Here is a 21,052-nt window from a genome sequence, read left to right on the forward strand (position 1 = left end):
GACGCAGCTGCGACCGCTGCGTCCTCCTTCTTCGGCTTCCTCTTGTGGTCGCGCGCCAGTGACGACGAGGCGCGCGCCCCCTCGCGGATGACGAGGGCGCCGCTGCTGCGTCCTCTAGTCGGCGGTGGCGATGCCGGCTCCTTCTTCACCGTCATCCTCGGCGGCTGGAGGAGCCGATCCGCAGCTGCGCGTGGCAGACCTTGACGCCGAGCCCGACGAGGAGTACAACGCCATTCGCCGTGGCATCCAGGAGCTTTCGTGTCGGAGCGACACGGAAGGCACCGCTACCGGCAGCGGCATCCGCAGAACAGGGTAGTTGCCACCCTCGATGTGCGCGAGCACGATCTCGAGGGTGCGGCCCGGCGCGCTCCACCAGCGGCGGCGGCCGACGGCGTTGTTGCGCGCGGGAGGAGGGGGAGGTCCGTCGTATGCCGCGAGCTCTCGTTCATACCTGCGCCGGAAGAAGTCGTTCCACGCGACATAGTTGTCGGGGAAGAACCTCGGCTCGGCGCGCTGCTCGTCGCTGAGAGTCTCGATTACCGTGTCGATCTCGGCGTCGAGGGCGTCGCCTCCCACTGGCGGCGGCGGGATCGGGACGCCCCCCGCGCTCAGGCGCCAGCCTCCGGGCGCGCGGAAGTTCAGCGGCGCCAGGTGATGGCGTGTACAGCACACGTCCGTTGGGAACCCCAAGAGGAAGGTGTGATGCGTACAGCGGCAAGTTTTCCCTCAGTATGAAACCAAGGTTTATCGAACCAGTAGGAGCCAAAAAGCACGTTGAAGGTTGATGGCGGCGACATGTAGTGCGGCGCAACACCAGGGATTCCGGCGCCAACGTGGAACCTGCACAACACAAACCAAGTACTTTGCCACAACGAAACAGCGAGGTTGTCAATCTCACCGGCTTGCTGTAACAAAGGATTAGATGTATAGTGTGGATGATGATTGTTTGCAGAAAACAGTAGAATAGTATTGCAGTAGATTGTATTTCAGTATAGAGAATTGGACCGGGGTCCACAGTTCACTAGAGGTGTCTCTCCCATAAGATAAACAGCATGTTGGGTGAACAAATTACAGTTGGGCAATTGACAAATAAAGAGGGCATGACCATGCACATACATATTATGATGAGTATTGTGAGATTTAATTGGGCATTGCGACAAAGTACATAGACCGCTATCCAGCATGCATCTATGCCTAAAAAGTCCACCTTCAGGTTATCATCCGAACCCCTTCCAGTATTAAGTTGCTAACAACAGACAATTGCATTAAGTATTGCGCGTAATGTAATCAGTAACTACATCCTCGAACATAGCACCAATGTTTTATCCCTAGTGGCAACAGCACATCCATAATCTTAGAGGTTTCTCTCACTCCCCCAGATTCACGGAGACATGAACCCACTATCGAGCATAAATACTCCCTCTTGGAGTTACTAGCAAAAACTTGGCCAGAGCCCCTACTAATAACGGAGAGCATGCAAGATCATAAACAACACATAGGCATAAATTGATAATCAACATAACATAGTATTCTCTATTCATCGGATCCCAACAAACACAACATATAGAATTACAGATAGATGATCTTGATCATGTTCGGCAGCTCACAAGACCCGACAATTAAGCACAATGAGGAGAAGACAACCATCTAGCTACTGCTATGGACCCATAGTCCAGGGGTAGACTACTCACACATCACTCCGGAGGCGACCATGGCGGCGTAGAGTCCTCCGGGAGATGATTCCCCTCTCCGGCAGGGTGCCGGAGGCGATCTCCTGAATCCCCCGAGATGGGATTGGCGGCGGCGGCGTCTCTGGAAGGTTTTCCGTATCGTGGCTCTCGGTACTGGGGGTTTCGCGATGAAGGCTATTTGTAGGCGGAAGGGCAGGTTGAGGGGCGTCACGAGGGGCCCACACCATAGGTCGGCGCGGCCAGGGCTTGGGCCGCGCCGCCCTATGGTTTGGCCACCTCGTGGCCCCACTTCGTCTCCTCTTCGGTCTTCTGGAAGCTTCGTGGCAAAATAGGACCCTGGGCGTTGATTTCGTCCAATTCCGAGAATATTTCCTTACTAGGATTTCTGAAACCAAAAACAACAGAAAACAATAACTGGCACTTCGGCATCTTGTTAATAGGTTAGTTCCAGAAAATGCACGAATATGACATAAAGTGTGCACAAAACATGTAGATATCATCAATAATGTGGCATGGAACATAAGAAATTATCGATACGTCGGAGACGTATCACCGGGTAGCCTGCTGATACGTCCAAAACGTATCTACTTTCCCGAACACTTTTGCTATTGTTTTGCCTCTAATTTGTGTATTTTGGATACAACTAACACGGACTAACACTGTTTTCAGCAGAACTGTTCTGGTGTCTCGTTTTTGTGCAGAAATCCAACTTTCGGGAAAATCCTCGGAATTTATGCAGAAGGCCCTATTTTCCCAGAATACTGACGGAGCCAGAAGGACAAGTAAGGTGGAGGCCCGAGGGCCCCACACCATAAGGCGGCGCGGCCTAGGGGGGCCCGCGCGGCCCTATGGTGTGGCCCCCTCGGCCGGCCTCCGACGCCCTCTTTCGGACTATATAATGCCTTCGACCTAAAAACGCACGGGAAGAAGTCGAAGTCGCCAGAAAGCCTCCAGAACGCCGCCACATCGCGAAACTCCGTCGCGGGAGCCAGAAGTCTCCGTTCTGGCACTCCGCCGGGACGGGGAATTGGAGGAGATCATCGCCATCATCACCACCGACGCCTCTCCATCAACCAGCCATGCTTCCCCCATCCATGTGTGAGTAATTCCCCCGCTGTAGGCCGAAGGGGATGGTAGGGATTGGATGAGATTGGTCATGTAATAGCATAAGATTGTTAGGGCATAGTGCCTAGTGTCCGTAATTGGTACTTTGATGATATTGTTGCAACTTGTTATGCTTAATGCTTGTCACTAGGGCCCGAGTGCCATGATCTCAGATCTGAACATGTTATTGTTTCATCATGATATTCATTGTTTATGGTCTTACCTGCAAGTTGTATACACATGTCGCTGTCCGGAACCAATGGCCCCGAAGTGATAGAAATCGGGACAACCGGAGGGGATGGTAGTGATGTGAGGATCACATGTGTTCACGGAGTGTTAATGCTTTGCTCCGGTACTCTATTAAAAGGAGTACCTTAATATCAAGTAGTTTCCCTTGAGGCCCGGCTGCCACCGGCTGGTAGGACAAAAGATGTTGTGCAAGTTTCTCATTGCGAGCACGTACGACTATAATTGGAACACATGGCTATTGATTGCTTTGTACTTGGACACCGTTTTATTATTATCTGCAAATGCCCTGCTATGATTGTTACATGAGTTTCTCTCATCCATGCAACGCCCGTCATCCGTCCCCGTGCCTACAGTATTTTAATCCTGCTGTTTACTATAATCACTACTGCTGTCTTTGTTACTCTCTTTGCTGTTATTTCACTATCTCATCGCTATAAAACTGTTGCTACTGATAAACTCTTGCGAGCAAGTCTGTTTCCAGATGCAGCTGAATTGACAACTCCGCTGTTAAGGCTTTCAAGTGTTCTTTGTCTCCCCTTGTGTCGAATCAATAAATTGGGTTATACTACCCGCGAAGACTGCTGCGATCCCCTATACTTGTGGGTCATCAAGACTGTTTTCTGGCGCCGTTGCCGGGGAGCATAGCCTTATTTGGAAGTTCACTTGGATTGATACTGTTCGCTGCAAATTCTCCATCATGGGTAAAGCTCGCGATTCTAAAGTCGCCATATTACCATCCACTACAAGAAAAGGTACAACTCTGAGTACCTCCGCTACTCTTGATTCACCATCTGTGATAAATCAACTTGTTTCACCGCCACAAGCTGGCACGTCTGCTGAATCTGAAAACTCTCATAATATTGATAATGTTTCTGCTGTGCTTGATGATAGTGGTTCGTTGGGATCCTTTCTAGATGCTACAATTGCTAGGTCTAGACAAATTGAAAATGCTGAAACTCCTAATGAAAATGTCACTACGCCTGTTAATTCACCTGAACTTGATTATTCTAGTGATGATCCTGATGAAGATTATGTGGAGCTTAATGATGATTTTATTGATAAATGCAATTCTATTACTGATGCAAGAAACATTAAAAAGTTTCTCGCACAATATACTGTTAGACATAAGTCAGTCTCGATCCTGAATTTGCCACATCTCCTATATGCATTAAGGATAAAGATTATGATTTTTCTCTTGATTTATCTCATATAGCTATTGTAGAGAAAGCACCCTTTTGTGGTACTGAAAAAGAAAGTGCTGTAGAACACATGAATGAACTTTCTTCTATGAGTAGCTTGTTTTCTGATTATGTCAAGATGCGTACTTACTTTGTCATTAAGATTTTTCCTTTCTCATTAAAGGATGATGCTAAAACTTGTTATAATAATTTGCCTCCTGGTTCTATTAAAAGTCCATCTGACTTGCGTGATGTTTTCTTTCGAAAATATTTTCCTGCTAGTGCTCAACATGCTGCTTTACAGAGAATTTACAGATTTGATCAGGGAGATGAAGAGAAATTGCCTGCGGCATGAGCAAGATTTTGTTCTCTTATCAGAGCTCGACCTGGACATGATTTAGAAAAGAATGATCTACTTGATATATTTTATAGTGGACTAACCATTGAATCTAGAGCATATTTGGATAGTTGTGCTGGTTGTGTTTTCAGGAAAAGAACTCCATTTAAGCTGAAGATTTATTGGCTAGAATAAGCCGGAATCATGATGATTGGGAAACACCTGAACCAACTCCAACACCAATATTGAAGAAGAGGGGTTTAATTGAATTGAATGATGAAGATATGCGGGAAGCTAAGAAGTCTCTCAAGGAGAAAGGTATTAAATCCGAAAATGTGAAGAATCTACCTCACATAGAGGATATATGTGAGATAATTCCCCCTTCACCCATGATTGAGGTAAACTCCCTTCAACGCTTTACTAGGGAAGATATTCCGTATTCAAAACCTCCTGCGCAATGCTTAGATGAGTTTGATAATTATATTATTAAGCAAGAAAATTTTAATATGAGAGTAGAGAATCATCTAATGGAAAATTCTCAAGCTATTAGCAATTTGCATGATATTGTGGAGAGAACCTCCAATGATGTTAAGATGCTTGTTAAACATTTTCAAATGATTCAAACTCAAATTGATCAACTCACTAAAGTGCAAAATGACTTGCTAAATAATAATTCTAAAGAGAAACATGCTTATGAAGTAACAACTAGAGGTGGTGTCTCTACCCAGGATCCTCTATATCCTGAAGGGCATCCCAAAAGAATTGAACAAGATTCTCAACGAATTGAACCTAGTGCTCCTTCTAAGAAGAAAAAGAAGAAGAAACATAAAAATATTGTAGAATCCTTTGAACCTGTTAATGATCCTAATAGTATTTCTATTTCTGATGCTGAAACTGAAAGTGGTAATGAACATGATAATGATAATGATAATGATAAGAATGATGCTTCTGATAAAGAAGAGGTAGAAGATGAACCTGAAAAGCATGCTAAAAATAAAAAGTATACTAAAGAAGATTTTATTGCTAAGAAACATGGTAATGAAAGAGAACCTTGGGTGCAAAAGCAAATGCCTTTTCCTGCTAAGAAACTAAAATCAAAGGAAGAAGAACACTATAATAAATTTTTTGATTGGATGAAACCTTTATTCTTGCAAATCCCTTTGACTGATGCTATTAAATTGCCTCCTTATTCCAAGTATATGAAAGATATTGTTACTAACAAAAGGAAAATCCCCAATGAGGAGATTTCCACTATGCTTGCTAATTACTCTTTCAATGGCAAAGTGCCAAAGAAGTTGGGCGACCCAGGTATACCTACTATTCCTTGTTCTATTAAGAATAATTATGTTAAAACTGCTCTATGTGACTTGGGAGCCGGTGTTAGTGTTATACCTTTTTCTCTTTATAAGAGGCTTTATCTAGATAAGTTGATACCTACTGATATATCTTTGCAAATGGCTGACAAATTTACTGCTATTCCTGTTGGTATATATGAGGATGTTCCTGTTCAAGTTACTACAAACTGCTTGATATTAACTGATTTTGTTGTGTTGGAAATGCCTGAAGATGATAATATGTCTATTATTCTTGGGAGACCTTTTCTTAACACCGCAGGGGCTGTTATTGATTGCAATAAAGGAAAGGTTACTTTCAATGTTGATGATAAGGAGCATACCGTCTATTTCCCCAAGAAGATTGATAAAGTATGTGGAGTCAATACTATTTCTAATGTGAGAACTATCAAAGTTGGAACTATCGATTGTCCTATATATGAGCCTAAAGAAGGTTATCAAAATCTTATGATTGGATCCATATCAATACAATTCAAGGTAACATGATTGATTTGAGGTTTATTTCTTCATATGCTATGTAAAATTTATTCGGTGGCAAGACTTGATCAACCTTGTTAACGAATACCTTTTATATGCATAGAGGAGGTAAACAACATCTCTTTCTCCCTCCACTTGCTTTACTTGCTGTAGCACTTTTGATTTGCAAAGTTCCTTAGTTAATTATAGTTTTCAAAAAATTTCCTGGCCAGTAATAATAAACTTAATACCCAGAAATGTGCATTTTTCAAAGTTTTCAAAAATTCACAAAAATTATACCGTTGGTCCTATTTTTCGAAGAGGCACCTGGGAGCACCAGAGGATGACCTGTGGGGCACCCCAGGGTGCCACACCACCAGCCGGCACGGCCAAGGAGGGGGGCGCGCCACCCTATGGTGTGGGCCCCTCCTTGCCCCACTACTTCATCTCTTTCTCCCAGCATCTTCTCTCTCCCGAAAAAACTCGAACCAGCTTTCTCTCACTCGCGTTTTTGCTCAAGAGCTCAGGATTTTTCGATCTCTTTGCTCAGCCCAGATTTCTGTCTGAAATTTGGCACATTTGCTCTCCGGTATGTGACTCCTCCGATTATCCAAGTAGAATTTTGTTTGGTTGAGTATATCTTGAATATTTTTCTGCTGTAGGTAACATGTTTAGTGAGCTTGCATGCTTGTTCTAAGTTGTATAAATTAGTTTTGATGCATGATTAGTACTCTAGCAAGTTCCTATAGTAGTTCCCCTCAATTATATGTCACCAAATCAAGTTTTATATCACTTGTTGAAAAATTTCAGAAAAGAAAGATGAAGAAGTTCAACTTTGGAGAATTGTTCAAGAGAGGAACAACCAGCACCGGGAGGCCTTCTAGGACCGCCACCCGACTTAGGCGATCGTACAATGAGGATATCATCGCGCCTAGCTTCGCGCCCGAAGAGGACAATGGGGCTCCTAATGCTTCATCCTTCCCTTGTATTGATTTTCTGACAAATGCAGGGATATTGGATGATTTCTTCACCCTTGTCAACAGGGCGGGTTTAGCCACCTACGTGAGAGATGAAAGGGAGCAATACTACATGCTCACCAAAATCTTCGTCGAGAGCTTCAAGTTCCACAACACGCAATAAGAGCCGACAGTTGCATTCAAGATCTATGGTAATCCTGTTACTATGGAATTGGAAGAATTTTGTCGTGCATTGGATATTGCCCCTGTAGGTACAGCAAGGAGGATTGATGACAACCCCCGGGACCTGTTAGAGCTCTACCGAGGGATCACCGATGATGATTGTCGCACCATTCAGCGTGGCAAGATAAGGAACATTCAACTCCCCGCCATTAAATATTTTGCATATTACATTGCTACTAGCATTCTTGGTAGGGAGAAACTAGCAATATTTCTAGTTACCATCTTGCTTTCTTGAATATTGCACTTACTGGACGGACATCTTATCATCTTGGTTCTCTTATTGCTCGCCGCCTGTCTAATAGGGGGCCAATTTTTGGAGGAACTATTGCATTGCGCGTTTTAACACATCTAAGACTTCCTCTTGATCCTAATGATGTGCCATTAACCCCTAGGAAGCTAGATATTGCTGCTATGAAAAGCCATCATTTTGTTACCGCTGATTCTACTTTAGATAATATGATCTATAGAATGTTGTTTGCTGATGGGGATGAGAAGGAAATCCCTCTTCCCCAGCCAGGTTTGTTCAGTATTGACAGGCAATCATGGTCGCGCACTAAGGAGGAGGTGGATGAACATATGAAGATACAAGACTTCCACCAGCAGCATGACTCCGAGGACGCCGAGCCCTCCTACGACTACACCGTCACGTATCCGGGTGCTTCTTCTAGCACATACCCGGAATATGATCCATCTTCGTCGTACTACGGAGATGCTACTTCATGGTCTCGATGGGATTGAACTCCACTTAGGCCAAAAGCCTAAGCTTGGGGGGAGGTATACCGGCATCACTCATTCTTTTCATATTATGATTGCTGGATACTTGTACATACTTGTTTTGTTCGTTTGAGTGGTTTTCTAATGAGAGGAAGATGATATTTGGGGAAGTGCTACCTGAAAACAGATTCTGGACTGTTACAGAAAAAAATTCTCAAAAATAGCCAGAACAGTATTTTACGAAGCCAATTTTTGTGCATGTTCCCCAGGTTGTTATCTAACTTTCATTAGTTGAACACTTTTCGATTTGAGCAGTGGAAGAATTTATTAAAAATCGAGTACTGTACTGCTGTCAAGTTTGACGAATTTCTGCTGCTTTGTGTTTATGTGAGTTTTCTAGTTTGCCATTTCTTGTTTTTGCTTTGTTTCCTTCCCAAAATACAAAAAGACCAAAAACATTTCTGTTATTTCTCTTCAACATTTGTTTGCTTTGGTTTCTTGCATTTGTCTCGCTTTATTTGGTATTGCTAGCTTGCTATAAGAAAACCCAAAAAGATTTTGCTTTGTTCGCTTGTTTCCTTTTGTTCTTGTTTCCAATTCGAAAACACCAAAAATATTTGCTGTTCTTCTTTGGTTTGTAAAGTTCATCATGAGTTCAATGGTCTTCGGTGGCTGGAGCGTGGTTTTCATTTCATATTATCCAAGCTACACAAGTGAAAGGCAATAATGACGATCTACGACAATTGGATTGTGGTGAGAGGCTGGTATGAACTCTATTTGTTTTCATTTTTGTACATATACTCATCCATGTGAGAATGCTTAGTTGGTTCATGTGAGGTATATGTTATTTGAGAAAGTCTAGTAGTTCATGATCTCTCATGTTTAGCTCCAATTTATTAATATGGGTAGCATGTCATGGATGTTTGCTTGCATTGTTTTATTCATAAGTAAGTATGGCATTGTGGTATCCTTCTCTGAATAATTCATTTATATCGACTTGGCACATGCTCACGCATGCATATGACTGAACAAAAGTCAATTAATCCTCGATGATTTATATTGCTTCAGAGTTCTTGTATCACTTTTATGCCTCCGTTAATTTATTTTGCCGCAAGCATGATTATGACAGTTACTGCTCTCTTGATTTGTCGCTCCCTAGTCTTTTGCTAGCCTTCACTTGTACTGAGCGGGAACGTTGCTCGTGCTTCCAAACACCTGAAAACCAAGTTGTTCCAAAGTGTCCACCATAAATACCTATGCATGGCATTTCAAACCATTCCAAGTAAATTCTCATGCGCTACCTTTAAAACCTTCAAAATGCTTCTCAATTTGTGTTTATGTTTCATAGCTCATGAGGAAGTATGTGGTGTTTAGCTTTCAACCTTGTCATTTACTTTTGACGGACTCTCATATGGACTAGTGGCACATCCGCTTATCCAATAATTTTGCAAAAAGAGCTGGCAATGGGATTCCCAGTCCCGAATTAATTAACTTAAATAGACACTCCTCCATGGTTTGTGATTGTTGGACGGCACCCGAAGGATTCGGTTAGCCATGGCTTGTGTAAGCAAAGGTTGGGGGGAGTGTCATCATCATAATAAAACTAAAATAAAAAGGCACTCCTTCATGGTATGAGATTGTTGGCAGGCACCCGAGGATTTGGTTAGCCATGGTTTGTGTAAGAAAGGTTGGAAGGAGTGCCACATAAACATGCAAATAATTCATGGGATCCGCTCTTGGGAGTCCGGTTGGCGAGGTAGTTAGTGTACCCATTACCATTCGTTGACAACGACAAACACCTCTCAAAATAATTTTACTCCTGATTTCAAAAATGAAAAGCTCTAGCGCATGTTAATCCCTGCTTCCCTCTGCGAAGGGTCAATCTTTTACTTTTGTGTTGTGTCTCCATTATTTCTTTGAGCACTATCTTGAGAGCACAACTGTCATTCTTAGTATAATATGCTTGTCTCAAAATATGATTGATTGTGGTATAACTTTGATGCTTTTATCTTTGACAATCACTACTTCTAGTCTTTCTATGAACTTCAGAGGTGCCTGGGCATTTATGTTTTGCCGATCAAATACGGGCAAGCGAGATACCACTTTATCATACTTTCTTATGAACATTGCAATCCTGCTTATATACATGATTCATAATGCTTATTATTAATTGTTGGTACCTCTTCATGATTGACATAGCTGTTAGATGATCTTATTTGCATGCATCTCATTATGAACTGCTTAAGTATTAGCCATAGCATGAGAATATATACATCATATGAGCAAATGTGTTCGTGAAAGTTCTTTTATCGCTCAGTTGTTAACTGAATTGCTTGAGGACAAGCAATAAGCTAAGCTTGGGGGGAGTTGATACATCCAAAACGTATCTACTTTCCCGAACACTTTTTCTATTGTTTTGCCTCTAATTTGTGTATTTTGGATACAACTAACACGGACTAACGCTGTTTTCAGCAGAATCGTTTCCGTGTCTCGTTTTTGTGCAGAAATCCAACTTTCGGGAAAATCCTCGGAATTTATGCAGAAGGCCCTATTTTCCCAGAATACTGACGGAGCCAGAAGGACAAGTAAGGTGGAGGCCCGAGGGCCCCACACCATAAGGCGGCGCGGCCTAGGGGGGGCCGCGCGGCCCTATGGTGTGGCCCCCTCGGCCGGCCTCCGACGCCCTCTTTCGGACTATATAATGCCTTCGACCTAAAAACGAACGGGAAGAAGTCGAAGTCGCCAGAAAGCCTCCAGAACGCCGCCACATCGCGAAACTCCGTCGCGCGAGCCGGGTCTCCGTTCGGCACTCGCCGGACGAGGAATTGGAGGAGATCATCGCCATCATCACCACCGACGCCTCTCCATCAACCAGCCATGCTTCCCCCATCCATGTGTGAGTAATTCCCCCGCTGTAGGCCGAAGGGGATGGTAGGGATTGGATGAGATTGGTCATGTAATAGCATAAGATTGTTAGGGCATAGTGCCTAGTGTCCGTAATTGGTACTTTGATGATATTGTTGCAACTTGTTATGCTTAATGCTTGTCACTAGGGCCCGAGTGCCATGATCTCAGATCTGAACATGTTATTGTTTCATCATGATATTCATTGTTTATGGTCTTACCTGCAAGTTGTATACACATGTCGCTGTCCGGAACCAATGGCCCCGAATTGACAGAAATCGGGACAACCGGAGGGGATCGTAGTGATGTGAGGATCACATGTGTTCACGGAGTGTTAATGCTTTGCTCCGGTACTCTATTAAAAGGAGTACCTTAATATCCAGTAGTTTCCCTTGAGGCCCGGCTGCCACCGGCTGGTAGGACAAAAGATGTTGTGCAAGTTTCTCATTGCGAGCACGTACGACTATAATTGGAACACATGCCTATTGATTGCTTTGTACTTGGACACCGTTTTATTATTATCTGCAAATGCCCTGCTATGATTGTTACATGAGTTTCTCTCATCCATGCAACGCCCGTCATCCGTCCCCGTGCCTACAGTATTTTAATCCTGTTGTTTACTATAATCACTACTGCTGTCTTTGTTACTCTGCTGCTGTTATTTCACTACTGCTACTGCTATAAAACTGTTGCTACTGATAAACTCTTGCGAGCAAGTCTGTTTCCAGGTGCAGCTGAATTGACAACTCCGCTGTTAAGGCTTCCAAGTGTTCTTTGTCTCCCCTTGTGTCGAATCAATAAATTGGGTTATACTACCCGCGAAGACTGCTGCGATCCCCTATACTTGTGGGTCATCACCTGCCATGTGCAGAAGCCTTGCCTTCCATTGGTGTAGAGAACGCCGGCCGAAGCCGTTGTTCGCCGCGCCGTCGTTGTAGCCCGCCATTGCTCGTTTGAGGAGGATTGGGAAGAGAATACTAGGGAGAGAAGGGAGACGGCAGTGGTGAATGCGGCCAGACATCTAATTTTTGCAAGAGTTCCATTGCCCCCATCCAATGCGACAACTTAAACATGGAGGAGATTCTTACGGACTTCCCGGCTGCTACGGCCCCCTTTCCCATCAAGTACCTCGGGCTGCCCCTCTCCCTCAGAAGACTTAGGCGGGCGGACCTTCAACCGTACATCGACAAGGCGGTGTCTCGCCTAAACCCTTGGAAGGGGAAATTCCTCAATCGCGCTGGTTGCACGGCTCTTGTTAAGTCCGTGCTTTCTTCTATGCCGATCTTCTTACTGACGGCTTTAAAGGCTGACAAAGGCATCCTCAAGGCCTTTTCTAAGATTGAGGAAAGTGCAAAGTCAACTGGCAGAAGGTTTGCCGCCCCAAGGATCTCGGCGGTTTGGGGGTTCTAGACATGGAGAAGTTTTCCCGAGCCCTTAGGCTTCGGTGGTTATGGTTTGAGTGGACGGCTCCTGAAAAACCTTGGGTGGGTTCCGAAACCCCCAACGATGCTTCCGACCTGGACCTCTTTAACGCGGCTACCCGTGTCACCATCGGAAATGGTGCTAAGGCCTCTTTCTGGTCTTCTTCTTGGCTCCACGGCGCCCCCTAAAGACCTGGCCTCCCTTATCTTCAAGGCTTCCAAGAGGAAAAATCGAACTGTCCAAGATGCCCTTGCTGATTCCAACCGGATCTCGGACATTGCGGTTGATAATTTCAGTGTCGATCACCTCGACCAGTATGTCCGCCTCTGGGAACGCCTGGCAGATATCCAACTTATCCTAGACACGGAGGACTCCATTGTTTGGACTTTGACCCCTAACGGATGCTACTCCGCCAACTCCGCCTACAAGGTCCAGTTCCTTGCCTCCCTGCCATGCCAGTTCGGGCACATCGTTTGGAAGACCTGGGCCCCTCCTAAGTGCCGCTTCTTTGCCTGGCTCACAGTGCAAAATCGTCTTTGGACCGCTGACCGCTTGGCCAAACGCGGGTGGCCACATCAACCTACCTGTCAGCTCTGCCGCACTTCCCCGGAGACAGCTCGACACTTGCTCTTTGAATGCCGCTTTTCTAGGCGCATTTGGACGGCTGCGGCTTCTTGGCTCTCTTGTCCAGACCTCCTCAGTAGCCTTGGCGAAGGAAGGTCGAAAGTCCTGGATTATTGGTTGGCCGTGTCGAAGACCACCACCTCCTCCCCAAAAGGCCTACGCTCAGCTATTATGCTCATCGCCTGGGAAATCTGGAAAGAGAGGAACGAGCGGGTCTTCAACAATAAGTCCTCCTTGCCATCGGTGGTCATGCACAGGATCAGAGAAGAGGGGAAGGATTGGATCCTTGCCGGAGCTACGAACATGGCGGATCTTATAGGCTAATCCTTCTGTCGGGGGAGGCTCTCTCCCCCCTTTTCCGTTTTCCTTTTTTTTTCATGGCTCTTGCCATCCCCCTGTTTGCTTCTCCTATATCAATATAAGGCAAAAACTTCTTTGCCCGTTTCAAAAAAAAAAAAGAGACTTTTGGTATGCTATTAGAACACATATTTCTGCTCATTATACAAAAAAAATAGATTTTTTATTTTTATTTGCTATTTTTTGCGAATTTTTATTGAAGCAGAGAATTTAAGCTTAGGAGCAGAAAAAACATGTCCGTGACAGACACATAATTTTGAGCGTAGTTAGGGAGGTTTACAACAGAAGGAACGAACACATCCTGCAAACGTAGCAGCGTCCAACAGACCTCTGCTACTTTGTGTATTCCTAATTTTCTGAGCATGAGGCAGATTCAGGTTTAGGAATGCGTGTCCCTGATTGTATATGTTCGTTGGACGTGAAGAAGGCAACACTAGTTTCTGTCCATATCTACACTTTTTTTTCCCAAACGGCTACCCCTTTCATTTACTACAAATAACGAAATATAAATTCTTTGTAACATACAACTCACAAACGCAGAAAACAGGGAGCGGGAATGAGGTCGCCCTCGCACCATCAGGAAACTCGCAAACTCTAACAGAAATTGTAGATGAACAAACACACAAGAGAGAACAGTTTCAGGACCATATATACAGGTCTACAACAGGATGCAACAAACAGGCTTAAGGAGCTTGAATCGCCAAGACAGTAGCTGTAGCGGGAGCTGGAGCTTGTACTGCATCATCTCTTCCACGAAACACTTTGGCCATATCAGTCGCCTTGTGGATCAGCTGCTTTGCTCCCATCTTGAACTTCAGCGCCTCTTCTTATCTACACTACAAGCACACTGTTGTAGGTAGACCTGGTGAAGCTATGTTGCTGGTTTGCACTTAGTAGTGTCCGAGATTGAACTGAAGCAATCATACATGCAATGTTCTGAAAGACTTGGTAGATGATCAATCAAATGTTCTTGCTCATTCTACCTTGAATTACAGAACCAAGACTATATATTACATGGTACATACAGTGGGAAGAAAAGAAGAGAGAGTACTCCTTGATTTCCCATTTGATTCACACAACATACCACCCGAAAGAAGTCACGGACACGCATACATTGTTGCTTCTTCTTAGGTGATTATTTTCTTCATGATAACTTGTGTTTCGCCTTTTATTTCTCCTTTTCTGTTAAATTTGTTGCCGCTATGTCATTCTGGTTACCCAGAGGCCAAATGTAATGCTTAAACCTTAATAATAAAAGACCATTGTTGCATATTTGCGTGCAATGTTCTAGTAAAAGACTAGTACGAAGATGATCAATGAAATATCGTTGCTCATTCTGCCTTGAATTACAGAACCAAGACTGCTCATATATTACATGGTACATACACTGGGACGAAACAAAGAGAGTACTCCTTGATTCCCCATTTGATTCACACAACACACCACCCGAAAGAAGTCACGGACACACAGATACATTGCTGCTTCTTCTTCGGCCGAACCCATGCAGCAATCCATCGCGTCCGATCAGCTGATGCAAATGCAGCAGCCCTCACCACCCACCACGCGCGCGTACCGAGTTCCTAACTGTAGATTATAGGCCGAGCGCGCCGAGCGGCGTCTTGCCCTGTCCGGCCTCGAAGTAGAAGATGAGCATGGCGAGCATGGCGAGGCGCGCGTGCTTGATCTCTGCGAGCTTGAGCCGCTCGAGCTTGTCGGCGTCGGGGATGTAGACGCCGTCCTTGGTGTCGCCGCCGAGGCCGAGCGGGTCGAAGAACTTGCCGCCGGGGTACCCTTGCTCGCCGGTGGAGTTGGAGAAGTTCTCGGCGGTGCGCGACCATGGCGTGGCCCACTCCACGGACTGCGAGTCCGGGTTGAAGAAGTCGACCCACCGCTTGGACTCCACCCACCCCATGAGCAGCAGCTGGGTGCCCAGGAGGGACCCGAAGGAGAAGGGCGCCACCGCGCCGGGCTGCGCGCCGGCTTCGAACCACGCCACGCCGCTGTAGGCCTGCCCGACGAAGATGCCCAGCACGGCCGCCATCGCCCACCGCCCGTGGATCAGCTCCGCCTCCCTGTACCACTTGAGGAACGCCGGGTCCTTGCCCAGGCCAAGAGGGTCGAAGCCGAAGTCGCCGGGGAGCCTGCGACACGCATGCGTTGGGTGAGTCAGCTGCCATCGATCGATGCCTCGTAGAAGAGCAAATGCAAAGCGAAGTGAAGTGAAAGATGAGGAGACTTACGAGCCATCGAGCCAGGACGGATCGATGAACTCGGCGTCGCTCTTGAAAGCGGGGATCCACGACTTCTTGCCGACGGCCGCGGCGACAACCACCACACGGCGCGTCACGGGCTTGGCAGCGGCCCCGACGGCGGCATTGGCGAGCGCGCGCCTCGCACCGAGGAACGGGTTCTTGAGCACGGCGGTGGCGGAGGTGGAGGCGAGCGCCATTATTGCTGGTCGAGTGCCTTCCGGTGGCGGGCAGAGTGGCTGCTGTTGTTGGAGTGTGCGTGCAACGATTGCTTGGATGCCACGAACGGTTTTGATGTTAAATCATGGCGTTGCGGCGCAGGGCAGCCACAAGATCTGGGCGGGGAAATCTTGGGGTGGTAGGATGGATAGAGCGCTGGCCAATGGGGAGCTGGCGGCACCGGATTCTGCTGCGCCGGTGGACGCCGCGTGGACGATATCCTGGGCCTTTGATGCTGCTTGTGATCTGTGGGCACTGCCTGCCAATCGGACTGTGTGTCGTAGGATCTCCATGGTGACTAGTGAAATTGTGAAAGTGAGGCCCGATCGATGGCCACCTTTGGAGACGGCACGTACAGACGATATACTTAGATTTTTTTTCTACCGCCATCCAAGTTTAAAGCTTGTGGTGAGATGGCGATGCAAGTTATGCACCAAAAAAAAAAATTGGCCCTTTTGGGGGGAGATTAACACAAGCGGCCTCGCAATCTTGCATCCATTAGAACGAACTAGAACCTTTGCGACGATGGAAGACCTTTCTTGTGTTCGATGGCGATGGAAGATCTTTAGCTTCGGTAACAAATTTTTTAGAAGAATAACCTTTCCTGACTTTTTTTTAGAACATAACCTGTCCTTAACTGTAAAGTGTGTATGTAATGGGACCTCATGGCATATGAGCTATCCATGCAACCATGCATACTTTTATGTTGGGCTGAGTTCAATTAGACACCTAAGGCCCTTTTTGATTCACATGATTTAAAAAAATACAGAAATATAAAAAATGTTGTATTATAAAATGAAGTGCAAATAAAGCATGGCCTATTTGCCATGACATTTGAATAGTAGTACAAGATTTATAAAATGATGTTTGATTGCACACAAAACAATGTAGGATTCTTCAAATCGGAGTGGATGGCAATTTTCCTATGAAACCTAGTGCAAATAAATCATAAGGAAATATTACTATGATTTACAACCCTACAAATCAAACAACTCATAGGACAAAAAAATGCATAGAAATCCTTTGAATCAAAAAGGGCCCTAGGTGTCTAATTGAACTCGGCCCAACATAAAGGTATGCATGGTTGCATGGATAGCTCATATGCAGCGAAGCTTTCAGATTTTTTTTTTATCAGATGGGGCCAGAGCTATATTGCCCCACTTATCACTGTGATCCCAAACAGCATTCAGCCACGAAGCACATGACAGCTTGCTGCTAATGACACATTCAGGGTAAAAACTGAAAAATATGTTCCAACAGATTGTCATCCTATGATAGTAGCACAAGAAACTGGATAGCAATCAATTTTGAACAATATCACCCCACCACCAATGCATAACAACTGGGATAATTTTACACTTGAACTGAAAGGTCCATATAGACTGGAAGTATATGTACCCATATATAGTAAAATATATGTAGTGATAGTCTGGCAGACTAGTAGTAGCATGAATGAATGGGATCTCAGCGGCAATTCCCTTCGTTCACGCGACTACTATCTTCCAGGGTTGTTTATACTTTCATGACCAACTTGTAGAAGTAATCTCTGAACCACAGTGGCACATAGTACAAGATTGTCAAAACAGCAGTGAACTGGCCATAAGCGAACCAGGCTGGAGGGTTTTTCTTAAGAACCATTTTTACAACTCTCTTTGCAAGGTCTTCTGCCAGAACACACCCGGCACCCTGGGATATATCGGTCCTGGCTCGAAGTGACTTATCGTACGCTTTGTAGTACTTCCAGTCGTTTATTTGATCATACTTGTCTGCAGAGTTACTTCCTATATTTGACTTAGTGCCTCCTGGGGCGACAATCATGACATTTATGCCAAAATTTCTTAATTCCACCCTGCAACAGTGCAATATATACCAAGTTATGACAGCAGATATGAATAAATGCTGATTCAGATGGTACAAAATGAACAGTAACAAGTTGACAAGTGCTAACCCTACAAGAATATGACATGAGAAAGTACAAAGGAAACTCTGAATAGTGTTAAAATGTTGCATGTGTTGCTATTGAGTTCTTAGTTCGTATGGCTTCTGTCAAATAGTAATCCCCCCACATGATTAAACTATCTTGTGATACTAACACTAGTTATTACCGTTACTAAGTAAAGGTATCAAAACATGTCAAATACTATAGGAAAAGGTATGGATACTATTAGCTGTTAGTGTTCTATAATTTACCCAAATTAAGTTATGACTTGGAAATTTAATATAGTATTGATCATTCAAAGAGAAAAAAGCTATAAGCATGCATACAGAGTAGCACCCATAAATAGATTCCACCGTTGGGTACGTTCAGATGCTTTAAGTTTAATGGACAGCACACATCACCGTAATATTAATCCTTGAATGCACAAACCTTAGTGTATCGCTCAATGCATGAAGAGCAGCTTTTGATGCCGAATATGCGCCAGCCCACGGTCCTGGAGCCAAGGCAGTAATGCTTCCAACATTCACAATCGTGCCTTTGCGTCTTTCCATCATGTGAGGAATAACAGCTTGAATCATCCTCATTGCTCCTGCAGGTGAAAAGATAGGTAATGTCATTTAGTGCCACGCAAATGGGGCCTACAAAATAATCTAGAAAACTCACAAGTTACAGTTTTTGAATAAAAAGATTTGTTTTAATGCTAAAAAATACATTACAGGCATGAACTAGCCAATCCAAGCACAGGGTGGGGGCAGAGGCAGTACAAGACCAACAGCTCAATCCTTCAATAGCAAATATAGGATGAAGTTATAAAGTACTCCCCTGTCCCATAATATAAGATGTTTTTACAACCGATGTAGGTTGTAATTGGTTGTGATAGCATCTTATATTACGGGGCAGTGGGAGTTGTTACTTGGTTACATTTACTTGACATCAGCTGTTGTAAAGCTGAAGCTTTCAGATGAGAGACGGTGGTAAAGGTTAAGCTACCTGTTGATCATGCTGATTTGTGTTCCTAATTACTTATGCAAATTGTGTTAAGACCTGTTTATCATAGGCTTATTGAGAGATATAGTATTTGTGTGATCCGATGTGATAGTTTCTGAATTCCAAAAATGTGAACTGCCTCCTCCTCCCCTCCAGGCACCGCCATCGGAAGCACGGCTCCAGCAAAAGCAACGTCACTACTCTTATCCTATTTTGGTCATGCTTCTATAACATGACTTTTACTACTGCGACAAGACTAGTTCCTCGAGAGACCACTGATCTGATCACATCATCAGTGGTAGATGATGTATCATGTCCTGCTATATATTGTTAAATCATGTTCTCTTCACATTGTAAATCAAGCTATAGGCATCATATAATGGATGTTGTTGTAATGTGGTCGTCATTCTAATGCACAAGCAGGCTACCCAAGGATGCTTTTAGTCTGAACCAATTCGTTATTGGATTCACCGAAACTCATTGTATTGAGATTTAGATTACCTCAGTCGACTAAGCTAGAATGCTAGATACTGAGAGCACACTACTGACTACTTGCAATCCACTTCTTGAAGTATTCTGCATAATTTAGAAGAAAGAAAATTCACATTATTTCCGATTGTGTATGTTCCCTTCCTTTATGTAGATCCAAGAATCATTAAAGCTTTTATAATTCTTTTTTTGGTCTTAATCGGAATCTAGGATCTAGAATCTTGTCTGCCTTGGTGAACATCGCAATCACCAGGCGCGGCGGAGCAAACAGCAAAGACAATAATCGCGCAAAATTAAGGCAATAATTTGGTAGCCTACCAAAGACATTGGTGTCGAACACCTGTTGGAAGGAGTCCATGGGCACCTCGGCGAGCGGCGCGACGAGGTGAACCCCGGCGTTGTTGACGAGCACGTCGACGCGGCCGAACTCCCGCAGGGCGTCCCCGACGGCGCGGCGCGCGCTCTCGTCGGAGCCCACGTCGAGCTCCAGCAGCAGGTACCGCGGGTCCCCCTCGAGCCCGCGCATGGACGCGCGCGACCGCGCCGTGGCCACGACCGCGCACCCCGCCGCCGCGAACGCCCGCGCCATCGCGTTCCCGATGCCCCCCTCCGAGCACCCAGTCACCAGCACCACCGGCCGGCCCTGCCCCTCTCCCTCCCCTCGCATCGGCGCCGCCATCGCCGGGGATTCCCGTGTCTTCTTTGGACTTTGCCTGCTACTGGCACTGGGAGTCTGAGACGGCGAGGCCTTTTTAGCCAGACTGTACTCGCGTCACGTCCTCGTAAGACATTTTTGGGAAGTACATGTGAACAGTGTGGTCTTGTCAATGTTAATTCGGAACGAGAAATATTGATTAGAAGCATGAAATCTCTTAGAGGTAGTTTGGTATCTATCATTTAGGTCTACAATCCTGAAATTTATTTTGAAATTCCATAGGTGAGCTGTTTGGTTGCCACAGAATTAAACTGTCATTTCATTTAGAAAATTTAGCAAAATGACTCCATGGGTAAACATGATTCCAAGCTAAGACCTATCATTTGCGATTCTCTATGGAAGCTATCTACAAATTCAATATTGAATTCTGTCGTCATTTGTAATTCCTGTGGCAACCAAACAAGTATCCATTTCTGCAATTACAATATAAATGAAATGAATACATATATTCATTTCAAAATACTACAAGAAGTCGTTTGGAAGCCAGGTTTTCATTTCGTTTGTAGCATTTTGAAATGAATACATGTATTCATTTCATTTACATTGTAATTTCAGAAATAGACACTTGTTTGGTTGCCACAGGAATTGCAAATGACAGCAGAATTCAATATTGAATTTGTAGAGGCTTTCATAGAGAATCACAAATGACAGGTCTCAGTTTGGAATTGTGTTTACCCATAGGGTCATTTTGCTGGAATTCCTAAATGAAATGACGACCGAATTCTGTGGCAACCAAACAGCCCACCTATGGAATTCCAAAATGAATTCCAGAATTCCAGGCCCAAATGATGGATACCAAACGACCTCCAAACGAAATGAAAGCCTAGCTTCTAAACGACTTCTTAAAAGTCAAACTTTTGGAGAACT

General features: G+C 44.8%; 2 protein-coding genes across 2 annotated transcripts; both read right to left on the reverse strand.

The window, feature by feature from the left end:
- Positions 1 to 14,897: 14,897 nt before the first annotated feature.
- LOC127335091 (chlorophyll a-b binding protein CP24, chloroplastic) lies at positions 14,898 to 16,120 on the reverse strand. Its single transcript, XM_051361681.2, has 2 exons — positions 15,828 to 16,120; positions 14,898 to 15,728 (listed from the first exon to the last, which is right to left on the reverse strand). Exons 1-2 carry the CDS (start codon positions 16,034 to 16,036, stop codon positions 15,179 to 15,181), a joined length of 759 nt encoding a protein of 252 aa, XP_051217641.1. The 5' UTR covers positions 16,037 to 16,120; the 3' UTR covers positions 14,898 to 15,178.
- Positions 16,121 to 17,288: 1,168 nt separating this feature from the next.
- Positions 17,289 to 20,230, reverse strand: LOC127335092 (short-chain dehydrogenase PC-15). The gene is made up of 3 exons (XM_051361682.2): positions 19,789 to 20,230; positions 18,424 to 18,583; positions 17,289 to 17,904 (listed from the first exon to the last, which is right to left on the reverse strand). Exons 1-3 carry the CDS (start codon positions 20,147 to 20,149, stop codon positions 17,568 to 17,570), a joined length of 858 nt encoding a protein of 285 aa, XP_051217642.1. The 5' UTR covers positions 20,150 to 20,230; the 3' UTR covers positions 17,289 to 17,567.
- Positions 20,231 to 21,052: the final 822 nt, after the last annotated feature.

Source organism: Lolium perenne, chromosome 2 (genome assembly GCF_019359855.2).
Source record: "Lolium perenne isolate Kyuss_39 chromosome 2, Kyuss_2.0, whole genome shotgun sequence".
Lineage (NCBI taxonomy): Eukaryota > Viridiplantae > Streptophyta > Magnoliopsida > Poales > Poaceae > Lolium > Lolium perenne.